This window comes from Nyctereutes procyonoides, unplaced genomic scaffold (genome assembly GCF_905146905.1).
Source record: "Nyctereutes procyonoides isolate TBG_1078 unplaced genomic scaffold, NYPRO_anot_genome, whole genome shotgun sequence".
In the NCBI taxonomy this organism is placed as follows: Eukaryota; Metazoa; Chordata; class Mammalia; order Carnivora; family Canidae; genus Nyctereutes; species Nyctereutes procyonoides.
The window spans coordinates 12,072,571-12,091,277 of NW_026575052.1; the positions used below are offsets into that span (position 1 = coordinate 12,072,571).

General features: G+C 47.5%; 1 protein-coding gene across 3 annotated transcripts in view; it reads left to right on the plus strand.

The window, feature by feature from the left end:
• RPS6KA1 (ribosomal protein S6 kinase A1) overlaps window positions 1-8,673 on the plus strand; it is a 36,860-nt gene extending 28,187 nt beyond the window's left edge. For all 3 annotated transcript variants that reach the window (XM_055332317.1, XM_055332318.1, XM_055332319.1), the window contains 5 exons: window positions 5,205-5,366; window positions 5,607-5,683; window positions 5,948-6,065; window positions 6,956-7,093; window positions 7,679-8,673. In XM_055332317.1, coding sequence (XP_055188292.1) covers window positions 5,205-5,366; window positions 5,607-5,683; window positions 5,948-6,065; window positions 6,956-7,093; window positions 7,679-7,801 — 618 coding nt within the window. In that variant the 3' untranslated portion in view covers window positions 7,802-8,673. The remainder of the gene's footprint in view (window positions 1-5,204; window positions 5,367-5,606; window positions 5,684-5,947; window positions 6,066-6,955; window positions 7,094-7,678) is intronic.
• The last annotated feature ends 10,034 nt before the right edge of the window (window positions 8,674-18,707 follow it).

Below are 18,707 nucleotides of genomic sequence, written 5' to 3' on the forward strand. Positions count from 1 at the left end.
GCTTCCTCTACTAGGGATATATAAACTCTAAATACAGACAACCACTTGGTGGGAGTGTTATGGGGAAAAGTTGTCTCTTTCCCCATGCCATGAGTCTGTGGGTCTCTCAATTTTCTGGCCCTTTCCAAATACCAGGGGAGATGATGAGGAAATGGGAAATTCTCATTGAGGGATTAGAAGGGAGATTCTTTGAGCTGATTATGAATTGGCAGTATCTGTAGTCTAGAAGCTGGGAATCTCCTAAGAGGGATGGGAAGGGAATGACCAGGAACAGGGCCCACTGGGACCGTCTCTTTGATTTAATGTTATCTTTTTATTGAAGTATTACATAAACATGAATCATAATGTACAAGTCAGTAAATTTTCATAAAGTGAATAAACACACATAACCAGCACCCAGATTGAGAATCAGAGCTTTTCTAGTTTCCCCAAATTCCCTCATATCCCTTCCAGGCCCTGCACCCTTCCCAAGGATAACCATTCTACGCCAACTGCTAATAGCTTAGATTAGTTTTCCCTGTCTTTGAATTTTACATACACATACTCTGTTGTATCTGGCTTCCACCACACCACATACTCTCTGGGATTCCTCTACCCTGCTGCCCTGTGACTGTAGCTTCCTCATCCTCATTTCTGTGTAACTTCTGCTGTATGAACAGACAATGCTTTGATTGTCCATTCTACTGTTAATGGACATTGAGTTGTTACCAACTTTTGACTATGACAAGTAAATAATGTTGCTGTAAGATTCTAGCACTGTCTTTTGGTGTCTATACATGTGTGGCTTTTTTTGTTGTTGTTTTTTTTTAAAAAAGATTTTATTTATTTGAGAGAGAGAGGGAGAGGGAGAGACCATGAGCAGGGGGAGGGGCAGAGAGAGAGGGAGAAGCAAACTCCCCATCTAGTAGGGAGCCCGATGTGGGACTCGATCCCTGGACCCCAGGATGATGACCTGAACCAAAAGCAGATGCCCAACTGACTGAGCCACCCAGGAGCCCCACACATGTGGGTTTTAATGCTGTGTACAGACCTAGCTGTGGACCCTCCGGGTTGCAGTGTGCATGTGTGTGTGTGTGTGTGTGTGTGTGTGTGTGTGTTCATCTTTAGTCGGTGATTCCAAACAGTTCTCCAAAGCTGTTTTGCCAGCTTACAGCCCCTCCAGAGTGTGTGGGAGTTCTGGTGCTTGCCAGCACTTGGGCTTTTGCATCATTTTAATCCTAGCCATTCTGGTAGACATGGAGTGCTTTCTCATAGTGGTTTTCATTTGCATTTCCCTGATGACCAGTGAAATTGAGCACCTCTTTGTGTGTTTATTGCCTTCTTTCATAAAATGCATGTTCAAGGCCTATGTTTATTTTCAAAAATTGGGTTGTCTGCCTGTTTCATCTTATTTTGCAAGAGTTCTTTAACACATGGAGCCCTCTTAAGCCTAGCTTCCCTCATGTTGTTTCCAGAAGGGCCCCCACTGTGCCCAGGATGGCCTGTTTGAGAACTCAGTAGAGAGTCACACTTTGGCTTCTCTGCTTAACCAGATGATTTCCACAGAAGAACTTCACTCTGTGTGTGTGTGTGTGTGTGTGTGTGTGTGTGTGTGTCTGGTCTCAGGCGCCTAAATGCATATCCTTTAGTGATGGAGATAATGACAAAGGTGTGGCTGCTCATGGTAGCTGGCATTACACAGCAGTTCCCACAGGCCAGAGTCCTAAGCACTTCACATATCAACTCACTTAATTGTCTCAACAAACAATTGGAAGTGGTATCGTCATTATGCCCATTTTATAAGTGAGAGAGCTGAGGCTCAGAGTAAGTAAAAGTCTCCTTGCTAATCTGGCTTCCCAGTCCTCTAGTTTTCTGATCCTTGTTGTCCTATAGTCTCTAAGAGCTTTTTTTTTTTTAAGCTTTTATTTATCTATTCATGAGGGATACAGAGAGATAGGCAGAGACATAGACAGAGGGAGAAGCAGGTTCCTCACAGGGAACCTGATGCGGGACTCGATCCCTGGACCTGGGATCATGCCCTGAGCTGAAGGCAAACGCTCAACCTCTGAGCTACCCAGGTATCTCTCTTTAAGAGCTTCTTAACAAGCACTCACTGTATCTTAACATCCAGCCTGATGTTAAGGGTTCAGCCCAGAGAGTACTGGAGTTACTATGACCTGGTATACTGTCATAGTACTGTTACTATGACAGAGTAGCTGTCATTTCCCTGTGCTAAATATTCCTGGTACAGAACTTATATGCTCCTTCCTGACTCAGCACAGTCACCAGCCCCATTTTCCAGGTGAGAAAACAGGGCTAGAGTGATTAAGTGACATGCCCAAGATCACGATACAGGCTATTAAAGCCAGGATTCACACCCTGGCCTGACTGTATCACCAGCCTGCCAGAGACCATAGCCTACTACTCAGTGGCTGCATTTGACCTGCACACATATTTTGTTTGGCCTGCGAGATGTAGGGTGGTTTTTGTTTTGCTTTTGGTTTGGTTGAGTTGGGGAACATAGCCACTTTTGAAACCTGGGTCTAAGCGGCTATGTGGTGACTGTCAGCTGGAGTAGGTTAGGTAGCAGCTGCCACTTTAGACTGGTTTGCATGGCTCCCTCTCAGCCTGGCTTCCCTCATTGCTTGCACAGCCTGTTGTGCTTTTCAGAGCATACCCTACACTTTCCCTCACACCTCACACATACACCTAGGGGACAGGTATGAGAATCACTGCTGGGGCTACCTGCCATAGTGAGCCACAGTTACCTGTAGGAGTTTGTTGTTTCTCTGTGTTGTGTTAGGGCAGGATAAAGATTGAGAACTTTCATATCCTCATTTCCTGAAAGTGTCATCTGTGTCATGCTAAACTAAAAAGACTGTGGAATTAAGGTCAGAGCTGGGTTCAAGTCTCACCTCTGCTTCTTACTTATATGAGCAAGTCCATTCTCTTCTCATAGCCCCTGTTTCCTTCTCTGTAAAATAGAGCCGGCAGCCCCTGCCCTGCCCACTGACCTAGGTATAACTGGCAGCCCCCAGGAGATCATGGTCAGGAGAGTACTCTGTAAACCAGGAATATCACCCATACAGGGTAGTTGGTGTCCTCAGCTAAGCATCCCTGACTCTGGGAAGCTTGGCTGGGCCCTTCCCAGGGAAGAGAATCTACATTCTTAGGGTATGGCCTTCTCTTTGGGGCCATATGATTGCATTAGGAAGGACAGAGCCCAAGGAATTGATCGGGTACTGTCCAGGAGGAGGCTTCCCAAGGGTTTGGGTACAGTTCACAGTGTGTCGCCAAGACCACTTTGCCAGTGTAGCCCTCTCCTCCTCATCTGGCACTGTTCCCTCTGTGGAGGCGGACTATCCTGGGCTGTGTCTACTCTCTAACCTTCCTGTCCCACACGTACCTGCTAGAGGACTTTGAGGCTCGACTGGGACTGTGAAGGAATCATCTCATAAAGCCAACTAATCTGTGAGAATCAACTAACCTCACCTGCAAGATCTCTCCATGTTTCAGAGGTAGATTTGTTCCTTCATTGCACAGAGTTCACTTAGCACTTGCTCTGTGCTTGGTGCTAGAGGTAAGCAGGCATTCTGCAGACAGATATGGTTATTTATGGTTGAAGGAGCCTTCATTGGCTTGAGCTCGGGACACTTGACAGGATGTGGTGGACTATGAAGCTGGAGTGGATAGCTGAGCCTCCCACACCAAGATGTGGACTTTGAGCTTTATCTTGCAGGTAGTAGGGAGCCATTGAAGGTTTTTGACACCATCCTGTTAGCTCATGGGAGGAGGAGCAAGAGGGTAAGACCGAATTTAGTCTGAGATGTGTTGGGTTTGAGGGTCTGTGGAACATTCAGTGGTTGTTATCTGGTAAGCAGCTATATGATCCTGGACTCAGGAAAGTTCTGGGCTAGGGTTGGTGATCTGAGAGTGGTCGATAATTAGGTAATGGAGGAGTAGCTATATATAGAACCCTACAGAGGGAGGGGGGAGGATGGAAAGTGGAGTGGTACATCCCCCTCCGATTACAGAGGAGCAGGCCAGAGGAGTCATTTGCTTTAGGGCTCAGTAGTGTCATTCAGGCATTCAGTAGATGCTCATTGAATACCTACTGTGTGCCTGGAACTATTCTAAATGTTGAGATACAGCAGAGAACAAAATACCCATGGAAGTACATTGCAGTGGGTAAATTCAAAAAAACAATTATTTAAATATTATATCAAATGGTGGTAAAATGCTATAGATAAAAATAAAGCAGGATAAGGAAACTAAGGAGTACTAGTTGGTGATTGCTATTTTATATGGAATGGTCCAGGGAAATTCTCACTGAAAAGGTAATATTTGAGCTGAGACCTGAAAGAAACAAGAGAATGAACCAAGCAGATGCTTAGGGGAAGAATGTTCCTAAAATAGGAACAATAAGTGCAAAGGCCCTGAGGCAGGAGTGTGCTTGGCATGTTGAAGGAAGTGCAAAGAGGCTGGTGTGGCTGAAGCTGATTGAGCAAGGAGGAAGGTGCTAGAGGACATAGAGTGCAAGAGATTTGGTTGAGAGGGAGGGGGGAGATCAAGTGGGGCCACGTAAGCCTTTTTAAAGGACTTTACCTCTTAAGAGGAAAAGCCTTGGAGGGGTTCCAGCCAGGATAACATGATCTGACTTATGTTTAACAGGATCACTCTGGCTGCTGTATTTAGAACAGACTGTAGGAGGCAGGGCAGAAGCAGGGAGACCAGCTAGGAGGTGGTTGCCATAATACAGGGGCAGATGATAGGGTTCCTGGTTCGGATCAGTGCTGCCAGTAGCGGGATTGGAAACTGATTGGGCTCTGGATATATTTCAGTGGTAGAGACAGCAGAGTTTGCTGATGCCATGATTGAGGAATGTAAGAAAAAAAGAATTGAGAAGGACTCTTTGGATTTTGACCCAAGCAATGGGAAGCATTGATGGAGTTGTCTTTAGGAAAAACTGTGATGAGCAGACTTGAGGGGAGAAATAAGTAGAGTTTGGACAGGTGTAATTAGGGCTGCCTTGCAGATATCCATACGAAATTCCAGTTGGTAGTTCCAGCAACACTAAGAGCCCCATTTCAGCCCCTTCCCTCCCTTTCAGATTCTGGGTACTTCTGTCCCTCTCCTGGCCTTCTTCCTAACTGTCTCATCCCTGGCAGTTGACCTGGGCCTCTAGCAGCCTGTCCACAGCAACTGACTGGACCCTCTGCTCCTAGGTTGTTCATAGGGACCTCAAGCCCAGCAATATCCTGTACGTGGACGAGTCTGGGAACCCTGAGTGCCTACGCATCTGTGATTTTGGCTTTGCCAAGCAGCTACGGGCAGAGAATGGGCTCCTCATGACACCTTGCTACACTGCCAACTTTGTGGCACCTGAGGTGAGTGTTCCAGCCTCCTTACCTGCAAGAGTAAGGGGTCTGGCATAGGAGACCTCATGCCCTTTTACAGAGGCCCCACACTGTCCAGGATTCCAGTCTGTATGGTCTCAGCTTAGGTACCAATCCCAGCCTGTGGTTGGGATCCTTGTCCTATGCTTTGGGGAGTAGCACACTAACATATGCGGCCGCTTGCTGCTGCTCTCTAGACTAAGCACCCTCCCCTGCCTTCCTTCTTGCCAGGTGCTGAAACGCCAGGGCTACGATGAAGGCTGTGACATCTGGAGCCTGGGCATTCTGCTGTACACCATGCTGGCGGGGTGAGCGACCCCTCCCCCCTGCCCCTTCTTCCAGCCCTGGTACACAGGTAGGAGGGGTGCTTGTCTGATGCGAGAGACTCAGGCCTGCCTCAGGAAGGTCTGAAGATAGGGACGTGGCCCTGCCTTTGGGAGCCCCACATGGAAGGGGAAGATACTGCCCTGGGGAGTACCCAGTCTGAAGGGAGAAACACAGTTCCCCACACCCACACCCACCCCAGGATGGAGGCCAGAGGCTATACCCAGACTGGGTGGACTTTTCTCCAGATACACTCCATTTGCCAACGGACCCAGTGACACACCAGAGGAAATCCTGACCCGGATCGGCAGTGGGAAGTTCACCCTGAGTGGGGGAAATTGGAGCACAGTTTCAGAGACAGCCAAGGTGAGTCTGTGAGGCCCTGTTCATTTGGGGTGGCGAAGCAGGGTCCTATCCCAGGGCTTTTTAGCAATTCATAAATAGGTGACCTGCAACCTCGTTTCTGCAAGTGGAATGTTTCACAAATCCCTGATGCTATATTTCCCCAAGTGGAAGATTCCCAGGCAGACTACCCTCCTACCTTGTTTGGACCACTTGGTGATCATTCATGGCTCTTCGCATGTTCTGAGCCCTGTGGGGGACAGAACTGCCATAATCACAGCCCCTGCCTTGTGGGAACTTGGTGTGAGGAGACATACAGGCTTGCCTGCAAGGAACAGAGATGCCAGGCAACAGAGAAAGGCAGGTCCTCCTCCAGGGCTGCAGGTGTTGGAGGTGTGGGGCAGATACTGATTACGTCAAGCAGAGGCCTTCTCAGAGGAGGGGACATTTGAGCTCTCACTGTTAGCAAACTTCCTATTATGGGAGCCTCTGTGCCAGACAACGGGTTGAGCCCGTGATAAATAGTCCCTCACATCTGCCTTATGAGGCAGATACTGTTGTTCTCTCTCTTTCTCTGAGGGGAAACTGAGGCTCAGAGAGCTGAAGTAATTTGCCCAGGATACTTAGCTAATAAGCAGAAGAATCAAGTTTTGAATCTGAGTCGGCCTCTTCTCAATCTTAGTTTCTCCCCACCTTCCTGCATGGCTTCTAGAAGGTGAAAGAGAAAGGAAAGGACTTTCCAGGAAGAAGTCCCAAAGAAGGGCATGTGCTTGGGGAGGCCTTGGAGTGATGTGGAGAATGGATAACAGAGGATCTTGAAAGGGTTCAGGCTGGAGATGGTGGGAGATGGTGGACTTAGCTGTGTGCTCCCCTGCCAGCTCCTCCCACCGACCCTCTTATTGCTGTGCCCCCAGGACCTGGTGTCCAAGATGCTGCATGTGGACCCCCACCAGCGCCTCACAGCTAAGCAGGTCCTGCAGCACCCATGGATCACCCAAAAAGACAAGCTCCCTCAGAGCCAGCTGTCCCACCAAGACCTGCAACTTGTGAAGGTATGGCCACTCTGGGCTGCTGGGCATCTGGTGGCCCAGGCCAGGGTTCCATGGGCAAGAACTTGGGTGGCATAGCCTGGAGATGCCATATCTGTCTGTCCTCAGGGAGCCTCAGTCTAATACACAAGGGTGTCAACAGTCCTCTGGGGGACACAGGCTCTGAGCTCTGAAGCTTCTAGTCTGAGGAGGAGGCAGGACTAATGAGCATGAAGGACCACCAAGGCTAGATTAACAGGGGGCCGGGGATCTCTGGGTGGCTCAGCAGTTTGGCGCCTGCCTTTGGCCCAGGGTGTGATCCTGGAGTCCCGGGATCAAGACCCACATCAGGCTCCCTGCATGGAGCCTGCTTCTCCCTCTGCCTATGTCTCTCTGTGTGTGTGTGTGTGTGTGTGTGTGTGTATCTCATGAATAAATAAATAAAATCTTTATTTATTCATTTTTTTAATAAATAAAATCTTAAAAAAAAAAAAAACAAAAAAACGGGGCTGGATGGTGTAGAGCACTGAGAGAGGCTGGGGAGCACATGTCCCTGTTCCCACTTGTACCTCTGACCATTATGATCTGACCTCTCACCTTCTTTTCCAGGGAGCCATGGCAGCTACATACTCCGCACTCAACAGCTCTAAGCCCACCCCTCAGCTGAAGCCCATCGAGTCATCTATCCTAGCCCAGCGGCGGGTGAGGAAGCTGCCTTCCACCACCCTGTGAGAGGCAAAGGCATCCAGGCCGCATGGCGGTGCTAGCTTGATGGAGGCAGCATACTTCCCAGAGGGAGTAGGCCTGAATCACAGGGCCAGAGGGAGCAGAGCCCCAACGGGCCCAGGAAGCAGCCAGCCCAAATCACCCCTGCTGAGGGTGTGAGAAGTGCCTTCTCTTTCCCCAGGATGGACTCTTCTCAGCTCATGTTCTGCTGGTTGAAATCAATTCACTGTACAAACTCTCATCTTTTTTTAAGAAAAAACTGGCGTCAACTGCCATGGATTTTTATAAGATCCGTTTGCCTTTCTGGGAGCAGAAAGAGCCAATGCAGCCCCAGGAGGGGCACTAAGTCACACCAGGGCTCTCTGTGGCTGAGAATCCGTAGAGCTTTGGCATCCTACCCTGGGGAACCCCACGACCGGCCATCTGTAGCCATCTGCACATACCTCCAAGGCAGTCCAGCACCACCTTCCAGAGCCCTTGGCTATTTAGCAGAACTTGCACTATCCACGGTCAGCTCCTTTTCCGTTCTGTTCTGCTGGGATTGGGGTGGGGGTGTCTAAACCTCTTCCTGACAGAAGAGAGGACCAAGACCCCAGAGCCTCCAGCTCAGGCACCAGCATCTACACCGGCTCCGCTGTGGATTCCCTGCAATGAGATTGGGCAGCCCCAGGAGGAAGATCCAGAAAGCACTTTTTGGCTGACTTGTGTTGGAGTCTGCTACAGGACAGAGTGCACAGGAGGCCTGTGGGGTGGGCCAAGAGGGGCAGGGGCTCTTTTTCATTTCTTCCTCAGCTGGTTACTCAGGGTTCATCTGTCCATGGCCTTTCTAATAAACTTGCAGTTGAGTTGAAGCATGCTTGCCTCCACTTTTCATCCCTGAATTTCCCCTCTCTGCTGTTGGGTATTGAGGACTTTGGCAGCAACAAGAAATGGACCAGGGCCAATGAGCCCAGCTGCTTGGAACTCAGGTCATTTGGGGAGCATGTGGGAGTACCACCAGCCCTTCCTACACATTCCTGCCAGGGGATTCCATTCCATGGTATTAATAATAGTAACAGTATTATTAGCCACCAGCGATCAAGTGCCAGACACTGTACCTGAGCCTTACATGTATATCTCATTTAACCTTAACAACACTGTGATGTAAATGCTATTCAGTTATCAACTCTGTTTATAGGTGGGGAAATAGAGGCTCAGAGAGGGGAATGACATTTTCTCCACAGTATTTTCTTACCCACCTTGGCCCTGCTCCATATACTGGTGAAGCAAGTAGAAAACAAGGTCATTGTTTTCATGGGTCTTTCCTCCTACTAGGGGAAATGGACAATTAACAAACTGAAGTCAGCTATGAACAAGACATATGCAGGATTAAATTGGGGTATGAGCTGGCATGATGTGGAAAGCCTCTCTGAGGAGGTGACCCAGAAGTTGAGATTGAATGATAAGGGGCTATCCAACACTGGGAGGCAGGGCAGAGCCTGGACAAAGCCCCCAAGCAGGGAACAGCCTGGGCATGCCTAGGGAGGAACCAAAGAAGCCAATCAGGGCCAGGGATTTGCATGAGATGAGGTTGGAAAGGAAGGTGGGGCTGGTCATACTGGGCTTTGTGGCCCAAGATAAGGAATTTGGGTTTAATTCCAAGTAAAATGTAAGCTTCTAGAAGAAGTTAAGCAAAGAATGACATGATTTGGTTTACATTTTCAAAAGATGACTCTGACTAATGTGTTGAGAATTAGTGGGGGTGGGGTGGCAGCAAGCAGGAAGCTGAGTGACCAGGTTAGAGGCTACTGCAGTGGCTCAGATGAAAGATGAAGTTGGCTGGACTAGGACAGTGGGAGAGGAGATGGGGAGGGAGTGAACAGGTAGGATATGCTTTATAGATAGACAGCATTTGCTGGCAGTTTGGACATAGAGGTTAAAAGAAAAAGATTTACAATATCTTCCAGATTTTTGATTTGAGCAGCGGAACACTGAGGGAAATGTGGAGGAACAGGTTTGAGAATTCTATGGGAGATACCTTTTAAATACCCAAACAGAGGGCAGCCCCAGTGCCTTGGCGGTTTAGCGCCGCCTGCAGCCTGGGGTGTGATCCTGGGGACCCTGGATCAAGTCCCACTACAGGCTCCCTGCATGGAGCCTGCTTCTCCCTCTGCCTCTGCCTCTCTCTCTGTCTCTATGAATAAATAAAGTATTTTTAAATAAATAAATAAATAAATAAATAAATAAATAAATAAATACCCAAACAGAGGGATCCCTGAGTGGCTCAGCGGGTTTAGTGCCGCCTTCAGCCTAGGGCATGATCCTAGAGACCCAGGATCAAGTCCTATGTCGGGCTCCCTGCATGGAGCCTGCTTCTCCCTCTGCCTGTGTCTCTGCCTCTGTGTGTGTGTGTGTCTCTCATGAATAAATAAATAAAATCTTTTAATTAATTAATTAATTAATACCCAAATAGAGATGTCAGCTAAGAGTTGTAACTGGAAGTTGGAGTTCTGGAGAGAGGTCTGGATTGGAAGTATAAATCTGGGAGTCATTAGCTTAGAGGAAGTTTATAGAGCCAAGAGGCTGGGCTTTTGCAACTGTGGTCCACAGACCAGCAGCAACAGCAGTATCTGGGAACTTGTTAGAAATACGGAATCTGGGTCCCATCCCCAGACCTACTCAGATTCTATATTTTAACAAGCTCTACATATGGTTTGTGTGCATGCTAAAATTTGAGAAGTGCTGTTCTAGGGACTCAGCAGAGAAGAAAAGGGGCTGGAGCATGCTAGCACTTCAAGGTGGCACAGAGGAGAGAGAGCCAGCAGAGGAGAGAGCCAGTGAGCAAGGCCTGCCAGTCTGGCAAGATTTGGGGATCCCTGGGTGGCGCAGCGGTTTAGCACCTGCCTTTGGTCCAGGGTGTGATCCAGGAGACCCAGGATCAAATCCCACGTCGGGCTCTTGGTGCATGGAGCCTGCTTCTCCCTCTGCCTATGTCTCTGCCTCTCTCTCTCTCTCTCTCTGTGACTATCATAAAAAAAAAAAAAAAGATTTGAAACCTTATGAACCAGGGCTTTTGCTCCTGTTATTTCTCAGCCTCTCCACTTTGTAGGTTAGAATGCCAAGCCAAGGCCTCAGAGGTAAATAAACCCTGTTAGGATGGAAGGAGTTTTGTTTTGTTTTATTTTAAAGATTTTATTTATTTATTCATGAGAAACAGAGAGGTAGAGACAAGCAGAGGGAGAAGCAGTCTCCCTCCAGGGAGCCCGATTGGGGGACTTGATCTCAGGACCCCGGGATCACAACCTGAGCCAAAGGCAGACACTCAACCACTAAGCCACCAGGTGCCCCAGGATGGAAGGAATTTCTGACACGAGCAGCTCAGCTTCAGAATTGGCCTAAGCATGCAGGTTCTGAGCTAGCAGCCTCACGGTGGGAGCAGGGAAGGCAAGGGCTAAGGGCTGTGAAGTCCCAACGGCTAAGGAGCCCTCCTGAACACCCACTGACACACAGTGTTGACCCCTTGAGACTCAATTTCTCCATCTGTGCAGTGAAACCAACATGTTCTGTCCTGCCCACCACACAAGGTTGTCCTCCCTTGGCCTCTTCACACCAACTGGAATCCTGAGCGTCATCCCTGACTCCTTCTCCCACTTCCCACATCCACTCTGCATCCTAGCCCCATCAATTCCATCTCCTAAATATTTGGGGGATTTATCCCTTCCATCCTCCCTGTCCTCATATTTTTGTTCTTTGCCACAGCCTACTAATTCCCTCCAGTCTTATGTGTCCCCATCATCCTCCATTTAGAATTACAAATCCGACCCAGCATCTGCCCTGGAGTGGCTCCTCGTAGTCCACAAGATAGAGTTCAGTCTGACAGTGTCCTGTGTGATCTCGCCCCTGCTGAACATCAGCTCTTATAACTTGTCCTCATACTGCTCACAAAACCCAAACTTGCCATGCTTCTGCCTCCCCTGGATTCTGTCTATGTGTTTTGGTTGACTTCTAATCACTTTTTAGGAAAATTTGACACTTCCAAGAAACCAACTAGCATACACCACGCAAACTTTAGCAGTCTTCCTTTGGGATCCCCAGATAACTTCATGCTCCATTTCTTTGTACATCACATTGTTTGGAAACAGCTGATGATGTCTTCCCCTCCTCCCCCACCAGACTATGAACTTGAAGATGTAGACTGTGTTTTGTTCATTTCTGTACCCCAAGAACCTACCACCAGGCCTGGAACACAATATTTTGGTCCTTAGCTAGTGTTTGTTGAATGCATGAGCACAAGAGAAAGCAGGAACAGACTAGACTAGACTTGGTGGTGAGTGGTACTGGAGGAAGGGTAGATACTACATCATCAGAGTTGCAGAAGCCTGGAAAGGCATCCAGGGAGGAGGAAGAGAAGCTGGTCCTCTGAGGCCCAGGGCAGTTCATGTCTTGTCCCAGGCACCAAAGGGAAGATTCAAGAACCAGGAATTGGTGATGGGTGGGGTGGGAGCCCATAAATGTTTTCTTAGCAGCTAAACTCTAAAGCATGAAATGCTTCACCTCTCTGAGCCTTGGTTTCCCCACTTGCTAAATGGGATCATAATTCATGTCCATCTCACAGCACCACCTGAAGATCAACGAGCAAGTGAATATGAATATTTTTAGGAAGTTAAAAGTACAGCTTGTACCATTAAGCTTGTTCTGACTTTCACAAAGTCAAGACAGCTCCCCAAGAACTTAGTGGACTCTAGAAACAGTTCCCAGCTGCCAGCATCTCAGCCAGGAACTTCCTTCTTTGAGTGTTGACTCCCTGGGCAAAACCCACCAATAGAAATAACCTGGCTTGGGGGAACAAATTGTCAGTCCATATGTCCCTAAATTCTAGAGTCATTCTCCCTTTTAATGCTCAGTAACAATCCCTGAGCTCCCACCCTGTAGGACACCTCTTCCCATGAGATATTGGCTCATTAAACAAATGAGATATTGAGCATTAAACAAATACTAGAGGTGCCTGAGCAACTCAGTCACTTAAGGATCCAACTCTTGATTTTGGCTCAGGTCATGATCTCAGGGTTGTGTGAGTATAGAGCCTGCTTAAGCTTCTGTCTCTCCTGGGGTGCCTGGGTGGCTCAGTTGGTTGGGCATCCAACTTTTTGTTTCAGCTCAGGTTGTGGTCTCATGGGTCATGGAGTTGAGCTTCTAGGATCCCTGGGTGGCTTAGTGAGTCAAGTGTCTCCCTTCAGCTCAGGTCATGATCCCAGGATTCTGGAATCAAGCCCTGGGAGCTCTGGGTTGGGCTCCCTGCTCAACAGGGAGTCTGTTCCTCTGCCCCTCCCCCCTCTCATGTGGTCTCTTGTGCTTTCTCTCTTGCTCTCTCTCTCGAATAAATGAAAAATAAAATCTTAAAAAAGAAAAAGATTCTCCCTCTCCCTCTGCCCCTCTTCCCCTCTCTAAAAAATGAATGAATTAATGAATACTAAGTGGAGGTGTTGGACACCAAATGTTTTCCATGCTTTACTTCATTTGATCCTCATGTGAAAGAGATACGATTAATTCCACTTCATACATGAGAAAATTGAGGCTTGGAGATTGACTTGCCCCAGGACACAGGTGAGTGGCAGAGCAGAACTCAAAACGAAGCCTGTGTGATTCTGAAACTCACTCAGTGAGTGTGCTGTCCCACCTCTCTGCTTCTGAGAAAGCCCAAAATCGACTTAAATGTTCCACAGATTCATCTGGTTATCACTCTTCCCCTCAGGCATGTGGTCATAAACGTTCCTATAATGTTGGGGTTGGGGTCTCAATTAGAGGATGTAGCTGTTACACAGTTACATTTCCCATCTGGCAAACACCAGAGAACATGCTGGGAAATGCAGGGAGTTTCCTATGCAGTCTTAAAAGGTAGTGAGTTCCCCATCACCTGGGCTGCACACACACAGAACTAATGAGCCTTATCAGGATCTTAGAAGAGTTTCTTGTTCCCTGCTGGGGACTGTTTAGATGGTCTTACATGTCCCCTCTGAGTCAGAGACTCAGATTCTCAATTGTTGGCACAGGCCTTTCTTATATTTTACCCACTATGTACCGTGTTCTCTGCGATTGTTTCTAGGATAGCCATCCTCAGAAAAAAAGGCTAGTTTCCTACATATGATATCCAAACATTTGGTACTTTGGTTAACACTTAGATTTTTCTCACCCAACCCTATAATAAAAGGCTACCAAAAGACCCACCAATCTGTGATTTGGCCATTCATTTAATGGCCATAATAATTAGCAACATGATTTGTTGAGTTCTTTCTTTAGACTGAGCACAATATACATGTCATCCCTAATGCAATTATCCCCCATTTTTCAAAAGTTCACGATAGGCCACTTTGCTTTTACGAAAGACCTACATTAGTATCTGGTTTTCTAACTGAAAAAAATTTGAAGAGGATTTTCACTTATGCAAAAAAGGCAAAAAGCAAAAACAAAAAGCCTTCAGCATTTGTTTTACAGTGAACTCTTACAGAGGTAATGCTCACCCCAAGCAGCTCCACCAAGCTACTCCTGGGGGAACTTCACTCAGCATCAAGCTGCCATAGCTTGCTTACTTCCTTCCTTGCTTGCTTGCTTTTTAAAGATTTTATTTATTTATTTGACAGAGAGAGAGCTCCAGAGAACACAAGTGGAGGCAATGGCAGAGGCAGAGGCAGAGGCAGAGGGAGAAGCAGGCTCCCCACTGAGCAGGGAGCCCAATGTAGGGCTTTTCTCAGGACCCTGGGATCAGGACCTGAGCCGAAGGCAGACACACAACTGACTAAGCCACCCAGGCACCTCCTTTCTTTCTTTCTTTCTTTTTTTTTTAAGTAAGCTCTACACTCAATTGGACCTTGAACTCAGGACCCCAAGATCAGGAGTCACATGCTCTACCATCTAAGCCATATCTTTGAACTATGTCTGTGAGCATCTGTGCTTTATCTGTTTGTTCTCTGCATCCATTAGTAACATGATTCTTTTTTTATAAGATTTTTCTTTTTCTTTTTTTTAAAGACTTTATTTATTTATTCATGAGAGACACACACACAGAGAGAGAGAAAGAGGCAGAGACATAGGCAGAAGAAGAAGCAGGCCCCACACAAGGAGCCCGATGTGGGACTCAATCCTGGGACTCCAGGATCGCGCCCTGAGCCAAAGGCAGGCGCTTAACCTCTGAGCCACCTAGCCATCCCTAGAGGGGTTCTAAGGTATCAGAAAAACCTAAGAGAGGTTACTTTTGGGGCCTCAGAGAGCTAAACAGTTTTTTCCATACAAATTAATGTTAATTGCTTCTTCACTTTATGTCATTTTTGCTTATAGTTTTCATAGAAGCACTGTGTTTTAGTGGAGGGAACCTGCACTTAAAGCAATCTCATGAGGTAGGTATTATAATTTCCATCTTATGAGATTTAGAGAGAAAATCTGCCCACAATCCCCCAGCAAGTTGGTAACTGAGTCATATTTTGAACCCAGGTCTATTTGGCCCCAGAGCTCATAGTATACCACTCTGATGCACAGGCTGGACTTCATCCCACAGTGACTCACAAAATCTCACAGTCAAAATGGCTCTAAAAGACTGAGACCCAATCTCCACCCACTACAGGAATCTCCCATAGATGGTTATCCAGTTCTGCTCAAATACCGCCAGTGACGGAGACTCCACCACATCACAAGGTAGTCCCTGCACAGTTGGAAACTTCTCCACTTTAAAAAAAAAAAAAAAAGAAAGAAAAAGAAAGTTCTCCACTTTGAGGTCAAGTAGCTTCTATTTCTTGGGGGATTCCCACTAACTCCAAGAGACTCAAGGGAGAGATGACTCAACAGTAGTAGAAGAGAAATTGAAATGAGCACCCCCTCACCCGCAGTGAAGGTAGCCGCGTCAGCAGGATGCTAAGGCCATGCTGCCATGAGAGGAAGACCCTCTGAGGTGAGCAGGAGGGCCTCTGGCCATCCCCCAACCCCAAATCCTGGGCCCATGCAGGGGGCCCCTACCTCTTCCCTTCTGCCCTGCTCCTCTGTGAAGGCAGCAGCAAGTTAGTAGTGGGAACAGCATTGGACGTGGGGGTCAGACCTGGAATCACACTCGAGCCCCAATGCTGACCTGCTGTGTGACCTTGGACAAGTCATTGCACTGCTCTGAGTTTCCCTTAACTGTCAAACAGGACTATTGTGAGCCTTAAAAGAGAGGGTGTGTGAAGTGCCTACAGAGCTACTCAGTTACAAGCAAACAGCAACCAGGATATAGAAAGCTATCTAGAGTTGTGGTTAAGTGCAGACTCTGAGGTTAGGCTACCCTGGCCTTTTTTAAAAAGATTTTACCCATCCATCTGAGAGAGAGACAGAGAGCGAGAGCATGATCAGGGGTTGGGGGAGGCAGAGAGAGAGGCAGCAGCAGACTCCCCACTGAGCGGGGAGCCCAACACAGGGACTGATCCCATGACCCTGAGATCACAACCTGAGCCGAAGGTAGACGCCCAACCAACTGAGCCACTCAGGTGCCCCTAGTCATTTAAAACTTCTTTTTTAGGGGATCCCTGGGTGGCTCAGCGGTTTAGCGCCTGCCTTTGGCCCAGGGCACGATCCTGGAGTCCCGGGATCGAGTCCCGCGTTGGGCTCCCGGTGTGGAGCCTGCTTCTCCCTCTGCCTCTCTCTGTGTGTCTATCATGAATAAAATAAATCTTAAAAAAAAAAAAAACCTTCTTTTTTAATTGGGGCGGGGGGGAAGGAGAGAGAGAATCCTAAGCAGTCTCCACTCTCAGCACAGAGTTGGGCAAGTCATTTAACCTCTCTGCTTTGATTTTTTATTCTGACACATATGAAGTACTTAATCCACTTAACCTGTGTTGACTGCTACCCATCCCCTCCTCCCAGAGCATAGACTCCAACCTCTCAATTCTCTCTCTCACTCTTTCTTTCCCCAACACCCTTTTAAGTAGAGGGAATCACATCCAAAGCCTGGAGAGAAGTCCATCCAGCCAAGCATTTTTGTCCCACAGGGAAAGGATGAAGCCCTCTCTGAAGGACCTTCTCTTTCTTTTCACCTCCTACCCCAGAGCCTCACTCTGAGTTAGTTACACTTCATGTTTATGACTCAGTCTGAAACTTCTTATTATAAATCGTTTCCGCTGTTTCTCTTCCCTTCATTTGCTCCACACCCACTGCCCAGGCTGTGGGCCAAATTGAGAAATTGAGGGGCAGATGACACATATTTGAACTGGACATGAGAGCTGTACTTGTGATGGGCCAAGAGTCACTTACCCATCACAAACTCTTCTGACTAGGGCTGGGTTTGGTCAAAATCATTCCTGCTCTCACGACAGAGTTTTACAGTTATCAGACCCTTTGCACGGACTTCAGAAAGCACCTGAAAGAGCTAAATTCTCACCTGGAGGAATGAGTAGAGGACTGGAATCAGAAGGCACGAGACTGAAGTCAAAACTCAACACCAGCCATGACTAGCTATGTGATCGTGGGCAAGTAGATTGGCCTCTGAGCTCTGAGCCTCATTTTCCTCATCTGCAAACTATCCTCAAAGGGTTATAGGAAGAAAGGCTCCGGCAGAGATTAGGTACAGAGCAAAGGGTAGCCAAGTTGCAAGAATGCTTGACAGAATCTTCAGAGCTAGGTGAGACCCTCTAGAACCAGAGGATCTCAGCTCGAGGTCCAAAGGCTTTCCGAAATATGGAAATTATATGTGCAGGTAAAACAGGGTATATATGTGTATTTTTCTGGGAGGAAAGGGCACAGAGGGGTTTGTGATCCCCCTAAAATGTTAAGAACTATTGTCGCCAGGAGCGCAGATAACTAGCATTTTTACTTGCTAAGTATGCAGGACAGACTCTCTGTTCCCGCACTGGGCATTCGTTCATTCAGAAGACATGTATGTTCCAGGAATTGAAGATATAAAGATAAATGCTCTTGGCTTATCTGTAGCACTGCAGATCAGAGAGGTTAAGTAATTTAGCCAAAGTCACACACTTCTGAAGGATGCCTACTTAGGATTGGAACCCCAAATCTCTGACTGCAAAGCCAGCCACTGTGTGTCTCAGTGGAGGGGCCTTCTCAGGTCTGTGGCTCGCCAGAGTTCCCTCTGGTCCCAAGACCAGCAGGATCAGCATTCCATAAGAAACGCCCTGGAGTCATCACGAATGAGCCAGATTTCGCCAATGGGCGCACCTGCTGGCGGTGATGCCAATGAGCTGCCTGTGAACAGCAGGTCATTGACTCTGAAGAGCCCTTCTGTGAGCTGACTCAAGGAGGACTGTTTCCCTTTCTTAAACTCCAACTGAGGCTCCAACCAAGAGGGAATTCCACATGTGTATTTATATCAACCATATCGAGGTTTGATTTACATACAATAAAAATGCATACTCTGTGTACAGTTGAATGACTTTTGACAAATACATACACTGGTGAAACCCATAACACTCTCAAGATCTATGTTTTCATAACCCAGAGAATTCCCTTGTGTTCCTTTCTCAATCTCCTCCAGTGTCAGACAGCCACAATTCTGATTTTTGTCACCACAAATTAGTGTTGCCTATGCTAGAACTCGTATACATGGAATCGTAACAGTATGTGCTCTTTTGTGTCTGACTTCTTCTGTTCAACAGAATGGCTATGAAGATTCATTCTTCATTCCCTTTTGCTGCTGAGTCGTATTCCACTGAGTGAAGAGATCATAAAATTTGTTTAATCCATTCATCTGTTTATGGGCATTTCTCCCCCCACACACACCCAATTTCCTAACAGGAATATTCATGTAGGATCTTTGTGTTGGCATATGTTGTTTTTGTTTTTGTTTTTTTGTCTTGGTTAAATACACACAAGTGGCAATGCTGAGGCATCTGGGTGGCTCAGTGGTTGAGCAACTGTCTTCCAACTCAGGGCATGATCCCAGGGTCCTGGGATTGAGTCCCGC